General features: G+C 41.6%; 3 protein-coding genes across 5 annotated transcripts; 2 read left to right on the top strand and 1 right to left on the bottom strand.

The window, feature by feature from the left end:
• Positions 1-127: 127 nt before the first annotated feature.
• On the top strand, positions 128-6,666 carry LOC115136378 (uncharacterized protein C3orf18 homolog). Its single transcript, XM_029671968.2, has 8 exons — positions 128-227; positions 827-956; positions 1,083-1,180; positions 1,286-2,263; positions 3,427-3,922; positions 4,070-4,095; positions 4,328-4,454; positions 5,747-6,666. Exons 5-8 carry the CDS (start codon positions 3,632-3,634, stop codon positions 5,825-5,827), a joined length of 525 nt encoding a protein of 174 aa, XP_029527828.1. The 5' UTR covers positions 128-227; positions 827-956; positions 1,083-1,180; positions 1,286-2,263; positions 3,427-3,631; the 3' UTR covers positions 5,828-6,666.
• On the top strand, positions 167-1,326 carry LOC135572911 (calglandulin-like). The gene is made up of 4 exons (XM_065021693.1): positions 167-227; positions 827-956; positions 1,083-1,180; positions 1,286-1,326. The coding sequence occupies exons 1-4, from the start codon at positions 167-169 to the stop codon at positions 1,324-1,326; spliced, it is 330 nt and encodes a 109-aa protein (XP_064877765.1).
• A 46-nt stretch (positions 6,667-6,712) lies between the features above and the next one.
• LOC115136387 (high mobility group protein HMGI-C-like) lies at positions 6,713-15,934 on the bottom strand. Of its 3 annotated transcripts, none has more exons than XM_029671981.2 (6): positions 15,841-15,934; positions 13,565-13,779; positions 12,280-12,363; positions 12,030-12,080; positions 11,643-11,681; positions 6,713-11,073 (listed from the first exon to the last, which is right to left on the bottom strand). In XM_029671981.2, exons 2-6 carry the CDS (start codon positions 13,670-13,672, stop codon positions 10,978-10,980), a joined length of 378 nt encoding a protein of 125 aa, XP_029527841.1. In that variant the 5' UTR covers positions 13,673-13,779; positions 15,841-15,934; the 3' UTR covers positions 6,713-10,977. The 3 variants fall into 3 exon arrangements, with proteins under 3 accessions (XP_029527841.1, XP_029527837.1, XP_029527848.1); XM_029671977.2 differs by lacking the exon at positions 15,841-15,934 and adding an exon at positions 15,600-15,834; XM_029671988.2 differs by lacking the exon at positions 15,841-15,934 and adding an exon at positions 15,744-15,831.
• Between the last annotated feature and the right edge of the window lie 414 nt (positions 15,935-16,348).

Below are 16,348 nucleotides of genomic sequence, written 5' to 3' on the forward strand. Positions count from 1 at the left end.
GGATGATTGAACTTTACTCAGTTCAATCAAAAGTTATTCTTATTCAGTCTTTTTTTTTGCTCTAATACAAGAACAGATCACTGAGTATAAAAGTGTTTTCGAGATGTTTGATGAGGAAGGAAATGGAACAGTGAAGACACAGGAGCTGGAGCGATTGATGAGTTGAATGGGAATCAATCCCACCAAGAGAGAGCTCCTTCAGATGGCCAAAGATGTGGACAAAGATGGTGAGCAATATCGTTCACAATATGGCCTTCATTTTAACGTGACCATTGATATGTTTTATGTGCATAATATATAATCTTACTAACTATTTATTTGAGCAACTAATACAATGTTATCTACCATAGTAATGATATGCTGTATTGTACAATTAACTTGTATATCTGACGGAAAAAAAGTCGACAATGCTTGTATTCCACTGTCAAATTTCTGTATGAAATTTTATCAAATGGTGCTGTTCTTCTCACACAGATGAGTGATGAACTTCTTCTGTGAAGATTCATTTTCAAAACCATTGTACTGTAACATAACATGTAGGATTTCTCTGTTATCACTAGATGTCAGTGTTTCACTGGGATTCACTTGTAAAATACTAGTACTCAGGTCTAGGCAATTAGTTTATCTCTGTCTTTAGTTCATCTCTGTCTTTAGGAATGTAAATACATTCCTTACCACCAATAAATCTCTTTATTTTTATTTATTAAAAATGCATCCAAAGAAATTGTATAACTAAGGCTGTCAAATTCTCATTTGGTTTCCTATTCACAGCTATATATAGCCAGTGGTAATATCTCCCTTATCACCTGTTTTTGTGTCATCACAGGAAAAGGTACTTTTAACCATGAGAGCTTCCTGGCTTTGATGGCATTGGTTCATGAAAGCGCGAGGGGCCAACATGCTGTGCTACGAGCTGCTTTCGAGGCTGAGGGATATATCGAGTGGAATGCCCTGAAGTAAGCCTACAATACCTACAGCAACTATGGCTTGATTCCAGTTTAGATACCTTTTTGCAGACTGTTCTTCCCCAATATGTACTTAAATAACTTTTAGAATCAGTAATAAACCACCTCTATTTGCAGGTATGTGTTGATGAATGTAGGAGAACCACTGAATGAGTTAGAGGCAGAGCAAATGATGGAGGCAGATAAAGATGGATATGGAAGCTTCGATTATGAAGGTAAGAGTAGATTAGTCTCTTTTGTTTTTATCTTGTTGAGAATAACCTGGATAAGGTTGAACAAATAACCTTTTTACCATTAAAAGCATAACATTTTCTTCCCAGAATTTGTGAACATGACTGGAGGCTCCTTCAAGATGAGCTAAGTGAATCAAAGAAGGCAAACATGAATAGGCAACATTATATTGGTCAGGGTTGACAGTGTAGGTTACTGTTATGAACATCATGCTTCACCGGTTTTGATCATGCATGTTGATAAAACAAGACAATTGCTTTCAATGTTGGTCTTGAAGCATGCAGATGTTTATATTTTAATTCATATAGAGATGTGGCTATTACTAGCTTGTATGCTGACTGATTGACTTTTGATGTAAATATAGTAATTCATATGTATGATTTCTTAAAATGACAACAACAAAACATCTGTACAACCTTAAGGTACTTACTATATGAATGAAAAGGGCTTGAGTGAAAGCACCTTGGCCTCACTGAGAATCTCCAGTCCCTTGCCTTTTTAGAGGATATTCATCAAAGGGTTACATTTCCAAGGCCAGCCACCCCCTCTGCCTGATAGCATCTGGTCTGCCCAACCAATAAATCCCATTCTCATCCCTAAAGCCAGATGGACAGCTCGGCGAGCCAACGGCAGCTGCCGCTTACACCCCATCCGACCTATCACAGGAGGGATGGGGGCTTTGGATCACAGGGCTATGGTTGCAGAATCCCTGGAGCTTCTACTGTTATATGAAACACAACAAGGGGCAAGGTAGGGGAACAGGTCTAAGGAAGCAAGGAGAGATCGACAGAGAATCCTTTGGAAGCAACCAGGGGTTGGGTTGCTTTGTATGGAGTGGAGCTGCGGTGAGAACGAGTGTGTTTCCCATGTAAACAGTCCCTCAGTCAGTGGAGCAGCTGCCTGCGTTACTGCTGAGGAGCAGGGAGAAGCAGAAGAGGAGGAGGTGAAGAGAGGGGGAAACGTTCCTTCTCCTTAAGATATTACGCCTCCTCTATCTTGTTGCCTCCTACGGCTCCTTTTAATTTGAATTTTTTTAAATAGTGCTTCTCCTACCACATCGACGAAAGGTAGGTACTGACATAACATATACCACTAATCTGGGAGGGCATTTAAGGCGAGCTTGCATGTCACGTTGGCAGGATTAAAAGCCTTTATTTATTTATACTCATTGGCTTACAGAGGAATGATCACTGTGCAACAACATTCCATGGTGTGAATAAGACTAAGAGATAAACATGTTATATTATGAACATTTTATGTTGACTGTCTTTGTATTTGATCTCTAATTGGACAGTGACAAAGGCTGAGACTTTGCTCTTGGTTTTGATTGGTTGAGAGCTTGCACTGCACATGTTCCTCATTTGGTGAACAGACTGGCATGCAGGCAGGCTGCATTCTGAGGGGGGCGGGACCCGGGATGGCTCATGTGTCTTTGTTTTCACGTTTGTGTGACACTATAGTAGGGTGTCGCATGTCTGCCATACTATCGGCCAACAATATACATGGCATAATTCAGCATTTCATTACATTGACCCTCTAATTATATCTTATGAATGCTTAATGAAGCCTTCACAAGCCCTTTATAAAGTCTATATAGATCCATGTCTGGGGGTTTGTTTTCCTCTGTATTGTATCTGCTTTGTTCTGACACCGTTTTCTCTGCTTCTGGTGCCCACATCCTGCCCACAACACTACCTGCTGCCCTGTCGGCACAACGGGTTATGGGGTTCAATCTGATGGAATCAGGGGTGGGGACATATATGCTTTTACCTACTTCTACGAACACGTACTTTTACGTAGCGAAATTCTAGTCATGTCATGAGCACTGTGACAAACAGACAAGATTATTTTGCATTTAGTTTAGTAGTTATGGATGATGCATCTTGGTGGCAGATTGTTTCGTCATTTTAGATCAAGATACACACCTGACTAATTTCGGCAGGTGACCAGAGGCTTTGCCTTTATTTATATAATCAGAATGAAAATCCCCTCCTGTTCGACAAATGTGTCCCTCAGACCTCAAACATGCTACCCACCTAAACCTCTTCCCACTCTTTCCAAACCGTTTGCGGAAGGAAGGATGGTTGTGGCCTGTCATACACACACACACACACACATGCACACCCAAAACCAACCTCCAACCAAACCAGAGCCATATGAAATGCTATTGTAGTGTGCATAATATGTCTGTTTGTTTTCTGATCTGATGTTGTAAAATGATCCGTTTCAGGTTCTGCCTGTAGAGTGTGTTCTGGTGTGCTCAATGCATTCCCAAAGCTTCAGTATACCTCAGTCCAGAGAGATACAACCTGTGGCTGTTGTGACACACATGGGTGACTGAGATACAGAAAAGAGACACATTGAGACACCCACAGCAGTGGAACACAACAAGACAGCTCTCTACATTCCTCGGTTGTTTTATCTCAGCTGAAACCATGGATTCGACCATGGTCAAAACCACCGCTAGCTTTCTCTCCACTGTCTCCAGCATGACCCCCACCTCCATGACCTCCCTCCTCGCCGTTACCACAGACGCAAGGATGGAACGGGACAATGTCACCGCATCCAGAACAACACTCATGACCAGTACCATTACTATAACAACAACCAACGAGACAAGCTACAACGCCACCAAGCTGTCAGAGGTGGCGTTAGAAGGCCCGGGGATGGGCATGGTGCTGGTGCCCTTTGGCATCATCACTGTAATTGGCCTGGCATTGGTCATGGTAAGAAAGCAATCGCTTTAGTCACTACCTAGTTTCCATGCCCACAAAATATGTCTGTTTGTCATGACAGTGTGAACGAGTCGCTTTTGCCCCTTTTATCTAATTAACAATGTGTCTCCCTGTTCCCCACCATGTCTCCCATCCCAGATGTTGTATATCAGGAAACGGAAGAGGTGAGGACATTAACTTGAATTGCAAAGTAGTTCATTATATAAGAGTTAGCAGTTCAAGTCATCAGCCGGATTTGTGAAAGGGAGGGCTGTCCTTCATGCATATTCAAATAATCATAGCATTGACTCTCAGTAATGTGTGTTTCTCACATTTCATTAAACGTTTCAATACGAGATACATTTTTCTAACCTTTTCGTTCCCCCCTCTGCCTTCTGCCCTGTGTTCACCGCCCAGACTGGAGAAGCTGAGGCACCAGCTGATGCCCATGTATAACTTTGACCCGGCAGAGGAACAGGATGACCTGGAACAGGAACTACTGGACCACAACCGGGACGGCAACCTCACAGGATCCAATAACAAGGTACTATATACACTACAAGCCTGAAGCAATGCTGCGGCTGCACTCCCATGTTCAATGATACTGGTAATCTACCGTAGATCTGCGATGATACACAGAAGTCTTAGCGGTTCCATTATGTTCAGACTCATCTTGAATCACCGGCAGCGATCTATTGTTCACTGATCTACAGTTATATTATATTATATCCGGCGGTTGGAACCAAAAATCGCACATTTGGACTCATCAGACCAAAGGACAGATTTCCACCGGTCTAATGTCCATTGTTCGTGTTTCTTGGCCCAAGCAGGTCTCTTCTTCTTATTGGTATCCTTTAGTAGTGGTTTCTTTGCAGCAATTCAACCATGAAGGCCACACAGTCTCCTCTGAACAGGTGATGTTGAGATGTGTCTGTTACTTGAACTCTGTGAAGCATTTATTTGGGCTGCAATTTCTGAGGCCGGTAACTCTAATGAACTCTGGGCCTTCCTTGCCTGTGGCGATCCTCATGAAAGTCAGTTTCATCATAGCGCTTGATGGTTTTTGCGACTGCACTTGAAGAAACTTTCAAAGATCTTGAAATCCTCCGGATTGACTGACCTTCATGTCTGAAAGTAATGATGGACTGTTGTTTCTCTTTGCTTATTTGAGCTGTTCTTGCCATAATATGGACTTGGTATTTTACCAAATAGTGCTATCTTTTGTATACCACACCTTTACCTTGTCACAACACAACTGATTGGCTCAAACTTATTATGGAAAGAAATTCCACAAATTCCACAAATGATCTTTTAACAAGGCATACCTTGTTAATTGAAATGCATTCCAGGTGACTACCTCATGAAGCTGGTTGAGAGAATGCCAAGAGTGTGCAAAGCTGTCATCAAGGCAAAGGATGGCTAATTTGAAGAATCCAAGATATAAAATATAACAATATTTGTATAACACTTTTCTGGTTACTACATGATTCCATATGTGTTATTTCATAGTTGTGATGTCTTCACTATCATTCTACAATGTAGAAAATAGTACAAATAAAAACCCTTGAATGAGTAGGTGTGTCGAAAGTTTTGACTGGTACTGTAAGTATATATATAAGTAATTGATTCACTTTCCACCCCTTTCTTTGTTCCTAACGCTACATCACTAAACAGATATAATAAGCAGTCATAGCAGGGGCAGATTCATTATTCATTGGCTACAAAATATGAATACAAAACAGTTGATATGACTGCTTATGACCATGGCAGTACAAATTAATATGGTGTCTCATGTCTCACAGTTATACCATTTTGCCCCCACCCCACCTCCTGTAGACTCTCACGACCTCCCAGGGGACGACGCAGAGGCCCAGTCGCCTGGTCTTCACAGACGTAGCCAACGTTCTCAATGCATAACAGCACTCTTCCATGCATGAGAGGGGACTGGGGGGACTGGGGACTAGCTGTCCCATCATAGAGATCTGTCGCTCAGGAAAAAAAAAAAGGAAAACTGGATTGAAGGCCATGGAAACAGACTGATGTTTGGAGTATGTTTTTTTCAGGGTGGGCTATAAGGGAATTCTGATGTTTTAGTTGTGGCGTAGTCTTATTTTCATTGTCTACAGTTTATAACTTGTTGTCAGTGACTGAGTTGGGAATTATGGGGAAAGGATGCGAGTAATGATTTTGCACTGGTTGTTATTGGTTGCACAAATACTTCCAAGTGTGGTGCATTGTGGGATCGCTGTCTTTCTCTGCAGTTCTAGTGATATTGGTGGCAGAATTGCTGGAGCTCCCACCTCGTTCTCTAATGAGAACGTTGTCTCGAATGTATTATTTATTTTCCACACGTTTGTATTTTGCTGCTAAATGTAGACAACCACATTGGACAAGTGACTCCCTCTAAAACGGGTTATGCTCAATGTTGAACTGCTTCCATAAGGGTGGTGGATTAGAGACCTGGACGTTCTGCACATTGGAAAACTAGAACACAACATCAGGAGATCTGGAGAACTATTACTGCTGCAGGACAATGCCTGGGGAACTGTAACCCACCTAGTGTACACTACTATACTGTAATGTACCCACACACACGTCCAAAATGTGTCCTTCAGCACTTACGCCTCTATGGGGACTCTCCATTTGCCATCAGAGTATTACTAGTAGTGTGTTTCCTCGATAACAAGTAATAAAGCAGCTGCATTGGTTTCTATACACTAAAACAGAGTATCTAAACCACAGTATTTTGACGATCACTTATTGTGCTACGATTGTTTGATGAACACATGACAAACAAACACATATGTGAACCTTTTTATTGGTAACAGAAAGACCAAGTAGCACCTCTATACTCATGCAAACACACAATGAAGCGAGACAGATCAGAGTCAAATTAGAAAACAGCCATTTGAGTTGCGTATTCAAGTTCAAATGGATTGAAATCTAAAATAAATCAAAACAATACATGAAAGACTAAAATAAAAAGGGAGACCTTTTCATCGATCGCAAACACAAAAAAAGATTAAAACGGGAGATGTTACAAGATAAGAGAACTTAACTACTCTATTCAATATTTAAAAACCCTCATACAATAAAGCATAACAGCAAGTACATGAAATAAACTCCTAAAATGTTTATACTGAATATATCAATATCAGTCAGCTCATTTAGAGCAACACTGTGATTAAAATATAGATAGTGGCTATCCTGACATTGCTGAGGTATGACTGTGGTTAGGTTAGGAGGCACTCTTACTGACATCATAGTACAGTACTTTGGGTTTATTTACCTACAGATGTAGGATATTCATTTGATCCAGTTTGCTACAGCAGAAACATAATACTGCAGCAACAAGAAATTTGAATTTTTATGTGGATTACATTTTTGTAAGGTTTGATACATTTTTCATTAGGGCAAATCAAGTCTGAAATTTCAAAGTGGAATTCACAACCTTAAGAAGCCTTTTTCAATCTCATATACTACAAGTTTGCATTTCCTGCAGTGCAAGGAAAAATCTCAGCAACAAAAATGTGATCAAATTAAGATCCTACATCTGTATACAGTATGCTGATAAGGACAACGTGAGATGAGTGGACCTCTGATATAGTTGTTCCATAGCTATGGTAAGATTGCAGGGGACAAGCAAAGCTAAAAACCAGCCAGTCACCCCTCTGAGGGCCAAAGCAGACTAGTTTCAGAGGTAGTCCACAGCGCAAACAGTGATGCCATCCAAAGAGGTGAAGTATCAAGAGAAAAAGTCTAGGTTGGAAAAGACTCACAGACATACTAACTTGCAATTGACAGAAAACTAAACGCTTGAACTTTCCCTAGAAAAAGATTGCACGTGGATAAGTCCACGCACTCCAGAAATACATTACAGTAAGATCCAAAACAAAGTGTTAGCTCACTATTTCACGTCACTTCACTGACATCAATTCAACTAATGTTAGGATTGTTAATGCAACACATCTGTAGTGTGAAAGTGAAAGCTTGAATTTAAATAATGATCGCATGGTATCTTACGTAAAAAGTGAAGAGAGGGAAAAATGTAAGGGCTCACAGAGGTCGTGATAAAACAAATTTTTAAAAAAGTCATGAGTAAGTAACCAACTACAGTAAACAGTAAAATATTGGGTCATTTTGAACCCAGGTAGATAGACCAAGGCCTCGATTCAATCAGATCGAGTGTTAACCCACGTTAACCGACATCCGCATAGGTGATGTTTTGGCAGTGTTAGAGGTCCAGTATTACTACGGTAGGAGCTAACTAATCGTGTGTGCCACCAACCCTTCCCTTCCTTATTATCCCTATCCCTGCGTTAGCCCAAAAAGGCGATAGAAAGTGTAGGCTCTATCCATGATAGAAATGATCCATGATAGATCTGTTGGATATAAAGCCGGGTGTGGTTTCGTTCCATCTAATGGCAGTGTCCGCGATAAGGTAACTCAGGGAGCCGCTTGTGGATTTGACAGCTCCAACGCAGTTCCCCCTCCAAAAACAACCGCTATGTGAATGTAGCACGGATCTGATAGAATCTAGACCCAAGTCTTATCTCAGATATTTCATCAGAGCATTACCACTAAAGGCTGCTGCTGGGACTCGCTTAAAGAGTCAGTCAGCATGGAAGTGGAAGTGAGAGTGTGAGGCTAGTGGGTACAGTGTGTATGGGATTGTCCTGAGTAGGTGTGTGTGTGTGTGTGTGTGTGTGTGTGTGTGTGTGTGTGTGTGTGTGTCTTTGTTTGTTTTTTTGGTATGGGGAGAGGCTATAAAGAGTTATCCTCTGCTTTTCTGTGACTGAGGTAGACTGAAAGGCAAAGGAACTGAGGTGAGTTATGGTCTTAATGAGGTTTATGTGTGTCAAGTAATATTGTGAATGTCAAAAACAGATCAGAAATACACAATAAAAATGGAATAATATCATAACTGAGTAGAATAACACATGAATCACACCTGAATAGCTATGCGCATAGCCATATTAAGTCAAAAAATACCTGGGGGCCATACTTGTGAACAATAGAACAGGTTGAAGTTTTAGTTTAAGCATCAGCCAATTAAAATCATTGATGTAGTTGTACGTGATCAAAGGCTACATGTTAGCTGTTCCCATTACATAATCTGACACATGCTAAGCTCACCAGGTGGCTGTATATATGTGTATTTATATCTGGTTGAAATTCTGTATCAGCTAATCAAAATACGTATTTGGACATTATCCAACACTTGTCCATGGAAGCGCCCTTAACAGAAGTCAAATGGCAGGATCTGCTATTCAAAGTTACTGGAACAACACAAGCAACTTCAAGTGGACAATTAGCTCACAGTGTCGCCAACCTGGTTCCTGGTACCATTTGTCGTTTGCGGCAAGCTTGAATCCCAGGGGAGATAATGTTTTTTCCTTTGAAATGTAGAATGACATTTATTGTGATAGTGTGTAGTGCAGCCAGAACCTTGTAAATTAAGATTTACAAATATCTTTAATGAGGACCTTTTTGGAGTCACTTTTGCAGACCGACACGTAGGCTACTGCTACGCATGGGGTGTAGTGGTGCCAGAGCCGGAACGGCACTCCACCACCTCCCAGAATGGTGCTTGTTTAATAAAGTTTGGATCAAAGCTGAATCGGTGTCTCGCAAGACACTTAATGATTCATTTGTATTTTGCATAGGCCTAACATACCGAATATAATATCATCGTATAAGATTACTGTTAGACCAAAAACACCACTTCATTTCTTATGTAGGCTGCACTTATACGTACAATATTATATATGTATTATTAAAGGAAAATTCAACTCACAAAACTACCTCTTTAGGTATTTCTTTCACTGTTGATGTCAGCAATCGAGTTTTCAAGATGTAGAACTTTAAAATACAGAAAGTGTCTCAGTATGATGCGTATTGCAGAACACATCACACTGTGACACTATGTATTTTCAAAGTTCTATATTTTGTAAATACTTTTTTGACGATGTACGATCAATGTTGCATAGACCTCCTTTACATTTTCTCTGTAAAAAGCACATGGATGTATGTGGAACGGACAAGCAAAAACATACGATTTTGTTATATGTGTGATAACAAGCTTTGTCTAACGTAACGTTGGTGAGTAGCCTAGTCAAGGACGCGATGATCCTGCAATATCGTCACTCTACACTAGAGACCAAGTGAAGTGGAACAAAAGTCAACCTTGAATTTGGAGGTTTAAATATATCCCTCTGGGCAAGTTCACCTATTTTAAGAAATGCCATTGGTTTGTGTAGAAAAAGTTTAAGATCTTTGATAGGCAGATGCAGGATTTGTTACAGGAAATAATCACTGCCACCTGGTGAGGTTAGCATAGGGCTAAATGTGCCAGGTTATTTAATGGGAACAGCCAACGTGTAGCATTTGATCATATCCAACTATGTCAACAATTTAAATTGGCAGATGCTTAAGCTTGAACAAAAACTTGTTCTAACGTTCGCAAGTATGGCCCCCTAAGGTTTTATTGAGTGTGGTTAGAGCAATGTAGTAAAAACAAAAGCTGATGTGTGAAGTCATGTCACTGTTGAGTTCAGACTTAATTCTGTTCACGTTCATGTATTCCCATTCCAACGTATATCTAACAAAATATTCCCGTGTTTCTTCACAATCAGGACAGACAGTTACATTTGAGCCGAGCTCCTGTGTGACAATAGGGTCAAATGGGTCATGAATCTTGTCCCAGTAATGTGTTTTGAAATGTCAGTCACGTTTGATGACAGCAGCTGCATCCTTTCCCCCCCCCCTTTTTTAAACCCTCCCCACCATTAACACCACAAACGCATACACGCACGCATCAACCATTCTCTGAACAGCCCCACCCACTGACCCGAATCCTAAGTAATCAATCAACTGACCAAAGCTATGTCCATCATTGACCCAGCCTCAGTGCTGGACAGACTCCAGTCACAATACCACCATCAGGCCTACTGTTCTACAAAGCAGGGCTATTATCTGTTGTTTTTGGAATCCTCATGACAATGGAGGTTAGATTGTACACCTCTTTGTCTCTGCCCAAACCTTGAGGTAGTTTTGTGGCACATTGTCTACTCCCCCTCTGCCACTTCCTGGGCTGGAGCCTGAGATGGCGAAGCCTCAGCGGACAGAGACTGTGAGGGGCCCTCAGTTTCTTCTGAAGGACTCTGTGACAAGACACAAACATACAGACATTAGTGTGTGTGTGTGTGTGTGTGTGTGTGTGTGTGTAATGATGTACTTGTATGAGTGTGTAGATGAGTGATGTGGGGAAATAGGTCTGGCTGTGAGACCAAGAAATGCTAGGGAGAAGACGGTTATGTCAGGAAACCAAGACGACAGGGGAAGAGAGCAGTTATATCAGGTTTCCCCTCTCAGCACTGACTCATTCTTCCCCTTCTCATGTCTGTGTCTGAAAGATGGAGTCTTAACGGTTTCAGTTCTTAATGTGTTTTAACTTCTTTGAAACTCGCCTCTGCAGTGAAAACTGTGATAAGATGGATGAGGGTGTTGAGTGACGTTGGCCTCTTTTTTGTGCAAGCTGTTGGTGTAACCTGTTGATTCTCTGAAAGAAGGCGGTGTATGAACGGAAGTGTCTCGTGCACTCCGCCTTAGCTCAGGCCTATATCCACCTCCATGAAAGTAGCGCTCAAGTACAATAGGTAAGAGGAAACATTGTTTGGAGAAAAAACAAACATAATATGACCTATTATGCTGTACTAACAATATCTCTTACCTGCTGTTCCTGGATCACCTCTTGAACTACTTTCTGGGGCTGTGGAGAAGAATAAAAGTGACAGAAGGAGAAGAGATAAAACATTCAACGAATCAGTTAAACTCTCCATCGCATAGCTCAGAGGTGGACAACTTCAATTGTGAAGGGGGTGGGGGGGGTGCTATGTTTGTCTTGTAATCAGTGGCTGATTTAGAGGACACCGGGTGAGGGGGACGCTCCTCCTGTCAATCAATGACATCAGTCAGGAAAAACAGAGGGCCCTACTGCCCTTAAGGACTGGGGTTGTACATCCCCAGATTATGAAGAGAGATAGGAGTCTAGAGACATTTGAGATATATGTCTCATTACACTCGTGTGCATGAGTGAGTGTGTATGTTAGTCCCATACCCATTTCCTTGGCCGGCCCCGAGGTCTTCTCTCCCCGACTGGCTCTACTTTCTGACACAGAAAGGATGGAGGATAAAGCAGAGAATATTGTATTGTTTAAAAAAATATATAGACATAAGGCCATGTCTACTCACAACCGTATTGTTGCAATCGTTATTTTCTGTTCAGCTCCTGTGCCTAGTTTGACACTTTATTTTTTATTGAATATTTCATAATAACTATCTACATGAACATGAGAGGTTGATCTTACCTTGGGTGTGGCACGAGGCCCCTTGTTCTTGCTTCCTCTGGGTCGTCCTCTGGGTCTCTTTGGGGTTGGGGGGCCAGTGGGCTCCTGGGGAGAGCAAGAGCAAAATAAGGAACTGCCATACGGTTGGTACTCTGACTCTATCCACAGAAAAATAAGGAACTGCCATACGGTTGGTACTCTGACTCTATCCACAGCAAAATAAGGAACTGCCATACGGTTGGTACTTTGACTCTATCCACAGCAAAATAAGGAACTGCCATACGGTTGGTACTTTGACTCTATCCACAGCAAAATAAGGAACTGCCATAGGGTTGGTACTCGGACTCTATCCACAGCAAAATAAGGAACTGCCATAGGGTTGGTACTCTGACTCTATCCACAGCAAAATAAGGAACTGCCATACGGTTGGTACTCTGACTCTATCCACAGCAAAATAAGGAACTGCCATAGGGTTGGTACTCTGACTCTATCCACAGCAAAATAAGGAACTGCCATACGGTTGGTACTCTGACTCTATCCACAGCAAAATAAGGAACTGCCATACGGTTGGTACTCTGAATCTATCCACAGCAAAATAAGGAACTGCCATATGGTTGGTACTCTGACTCTATCCACAGCAAAATAAGGAACTGCCATACGGCTGGTACTCTGACTCTATCCACAGCAAAAGCAGCCGTACTCCACACCACACCACAGTTGTTAAAATGAGCATTTGAGTTATTTCAGTTTCAAATCAAATTGTATTTGTCACATGCCGAATACAACAGGTGTAGACCTTACAGTGAAACGCTTACTTACAAGCCCTTAACCAACAATGCAGGTAAGAAAAATAAGTCTTGAGTAAAAAATTGAAAAGTAAAACATTTAAATAAAGATAAATAATTAAAGCACAGCAGTTGTGCTACAGTAATATGTACATGTAGGTAGAGGTGGGGGGGGGGGGCAATGCAAATAGTCTGGGTAGTCATTTGATTAGCTGTTCAGGATGGCTTGGGGGTATAAGCTGTTAAGAAGCCTTTTGGACCTAGACGTGTAGCTCCAGTACCGCTCGCCGTGCGGTAGAAAAGAAAGCCCTCTATGACTTGGGTGGCTAGTGTCTTTGACAAATTTTAGGGCCTTCCTCTGACACCGCCTGGTATAGAGGTCCTGGATGGCAGAAAGTCAGTCAGTATCCAGTCAGGATACTCTCGATGGTACAGTTGTAATGTTGTTGTGTAATATAGAGTCCTATACAGTGTAATGAGTGTATGAGGTGTTGATGTGGAGGATGCTGTGGTGATCCAACCTGCTGTTGTTTCCGTGGGCGTCCCCGGCCCCTGCGTGGAGGTGTGGAGGCAGGTGATTGGGCCACTCCTGGCTGTGGTGACGGCTCCTTGGTCCCACTGTTGCTCATCCCTGTGTCTGTCCACCAGAGAAGTGAAATGGGGGTGTGGGCTTGGATGCCCAGAGCTCAGGCCTCAGGGGAGAGGGTTAGGGAGAGGTTATAGCCGTGATTGGTACCTGGGAAGTAAAAGGGGGCTTCAGGTTAGCTAGTCTCTGTTGCGCAACATTTTTCTAGTAGGCCTACTGAAAAGGTATACAGTTTATACTATACATGTGCATATTATCGTGCATAATCTGTGTACCAATGCGATTGGGTGCTGGACACGTTAATACAAACACGCTTTCCCCCCCTTTCTCTATGCACCTCATAAAATGAAAATGAAAGACCACAATGCTTTCGTCTTGCAGGCAGTCACAGAGCAAGTGTGAGAACTGCTTAATATAAGCCTTGGCAACGGCCATAACAGGTTCACTGGACACAGACAGGGGTTTGGCATAGGTGGGGATACATGAGCTCAGTCTGCAGTAACTATAAGTAGCAAAGATATTCACAACTCAATATCCCATCCAATGTTGAGATCTAACCCATTCTATATCCAGTCCCTACCGGTTCCTATTGGACACCATTGGTAGTCCATGTCTGTGTAGCTGTATATATAGGCTATATGCGTGCATGTTTGCATATTTGTTAATTAAGAGGATGTGAGTGTTTCGTGCTTTCAACATGGGCTTCTCCGTTACTTTGTACTCGTCACTTGAGCTCAGATAGGCCTCAAATATAACCTTCCAAATCAAATCAAGTCTTGTCTGCACTTTGTATACAGATATTGGAGGCAAAAATTCAGGGCTAAATATTTTGCGGCTACACGGAGTAGCTACTTTTGTTCATTTCACTAATAACTCAAAACTAATTTACACTCTAAATGCAGAGTAGAGAGAGTAAATGACACACGCAATTGATTTGAATAATAATAGTAACTCTGTCTTTCATTCCTTAATTCCTTAATTTTGTTGTTCATTTTGACTGTTTATCCCATGGAAAAGTGTAGAGCAGAATCAAAATGTCAAGCTCAAGGTCATGCACAGACCAATCAAAAAAAAATGTAACAAAAATAAGACCTATCCTCTGTGTTGCATTGCTAACACTATAGCGTTCTTTACCAACAGCTGCATCAAAGCAGGAAGTTGGGAGCTAGAATTATGTCTATCAGCAGGAGTAGGCTACAATGTTTCTAAACACACGTGAAGTGGGCTATATGAGCAAATACTTTTGCATAGCGGGAGACGATTCGTTTAACTACGTTTTTGGCAGTGTACAAGGACTGAATGTATCTTTTCCATATGGGCGGTAATTGCAACCATAAAACCACATTCTGTGCATTCTTTTAAAACGACCAAAATGTGTCGCAGCAGACTTCATTCAAGTTGTCACATCTCTTCCTTTTAAACTTTCACTTTGGATATTAAACAGATTTGGTCTAGTTGACCGAAACGGCGCCACTTACCACCATAACATACCCTATAGGTTAGAGCAGTGGTATGGTGTCCAATGGAGCAGGACTTTTAAAAGCACGGTAGATCACGCCAGACAAAAGTCGACTCTTAGTTCATTTGCATCTGTTATAGCTTAGCTAGCCTAGTAGTCCAACACGGCATCGTCAATAAATGTTTAATTAGGATATTTAATGAATTCTACATAATTATTAGGCCTACATATTCTGTATGGAGTCGTTCATGTTACCTTACAACCGGTGCGAAAGGCGAAAGCCATGTGTTTAAAGCAAGCGACAGATGATGCAGGGAGAGCAAGAGCAAACCATATCGAATCAGATCGAATGACAGCAGTTTGTTTGCGGGTAACCATTTGACTTGATCTGATCTCAATGATCTGAGTGCACGATTGTAACCCATTCATCAGATTGAAAAGTGACAAAATAGCAACAATGTTATTGTAGAAAATGAAACAATGGGAAAGGTAGAATAAGTGTTTCACCTACCTTGCTCCCACCAGTTGATTTTGCTGTTAGCCTACTTAATAAAAACCGCAATGGAATTGCAGGAAAGTTTAGCCTACTATTCAGTGTGTATATTATTCTTAAAATGTCCTTCTATTACAGACAGTCGCCTTTAATAAAGTTTACCTTGGAATAAACTGGACACTGCCTCCTTACTTTCTTTCTCTCCCTCTTCCCCTCCCTCCTTTCCTCTATCTCACTCTGTTTGTGTGTGATCCCTTACGTTTGTCTGCCGTAATCCTCGTTTGCTCACGAATACCCCAGTTGAAGTATGATGGGGGTTGGAGCTGGAGCATATATGAACATTGCATACTTTCTCTATTAAAGCATGCTCCAGGAGAGCGGTGGGGGTAGGAGGGGTGAAACAGTCGAACACGCCCCTTGCTCAGTGGACCACCCACATGTGAGTGGTAAGCATCATATAGGCTACACTAGTTCTAGATTCTGCAGATCATACATTTGCAGTAGCATGAACATACAGCAGGAATTCTCTACAAAAAAGGCCTATGAATTCTCCTAGAATTCTCTACAAATACGAATGGCAACTCTTCAATGCTTCCTGAAACCACTCATATGCAGCATGAAAATGCAGTACTTTATACATGTGAAAAAGTAAGAGTGATTGAGAATAACAATGAATTACCTCCAGCTATGAAGACAAAACACATTGAGAGAAAATAAAAACCCATGTGACCAAAAAAGGCTGTAAGCTTGTTCAAAACAAAACTGAT

The sequence above is a fragment of the Oncorhynchus nerka genome, linkage group LG2 (genome assembly GCF_034236695.1).
Source record: "Oncorhynchus nerka isolate Pitt River linkage group LG2, Oner_Uvic_2.0, whole genome shotgun sequence".
Taxonomy (NCBI): Eukaryota; Metazoa; Chordata; class Actinopteri; order Salmoniformes; family Salmonidae; genus Oncorhynchus; species Oncorhynchus nerka.

Excerpts from the sequence above, each read along its gene's own strand:
- LOC115136378 (XM_029671968.2), top strand. The coding sequence starts at position 3,632 with ATGGATTCGACCATGGTCAAAACCACCGCTAGCTTTCTCTCCACTGTC. Across the intron at positions 3,923-4,069 it reads TTGGCCTGGCATTGGTCATG|ATGTTGTATATCAGGAAACG; the intron begins GTAAGAAAGCAA and ends CTCCCATCCCAG. Across the intron at positions 4,455-5,746 it reads TCACAGGATCCAATAACAAG|ACTCTCACGACCTCCCAGGG; the intron begins GTACTATATACA and ends CACCTCCTGTAG.
- LOC115136387 (XM_029671981.2), bottom strand. The coding sequence starts at position 13,672 with ATGAGCAACAGTGGGACCAAGGAGCCGTCACCACAGCCAGGAGTGGCC. Across the intron at positions 12,081-12,279 it reads GGCCTCGTGCCACACCCAAG|AAAGTAGAGCCAGTCGGGGA; the intron begins GTAAGATCAACC and ends TTTCTGTGTCAG. Across the intron at positions 11,074-11,642 it reads AGGTGATCCAGGAACAGCAG|AGTCCTTCAGAAGAAACTGA; the intron begins GTAAGAGATATT and ends GTCTTGTCACAG.
- LOC135572911 (XM_065021693.1), top strand. The coding sequence starts at position 167 with ATGGGAATCAATCCCACCAAGAGAGAGCTCCTTCAGATGGCCAAAGAT. Across the intron at positions 957-1,082 it reads ATCGAGTGGAATGCCCTGAA|GTATGTGTTGATGAATGTAG; the intron begins GTAAGCCTACAA and ends CTCTATTTGCAG. Across the intron at positions 1,181-1,285 it reads TGGAAGCTTCGATTATGAAG|AATTTGTGAACATGACTGGA; the intron begins GTAAGAGTAGAT and ends TTTTCTTCCCAG.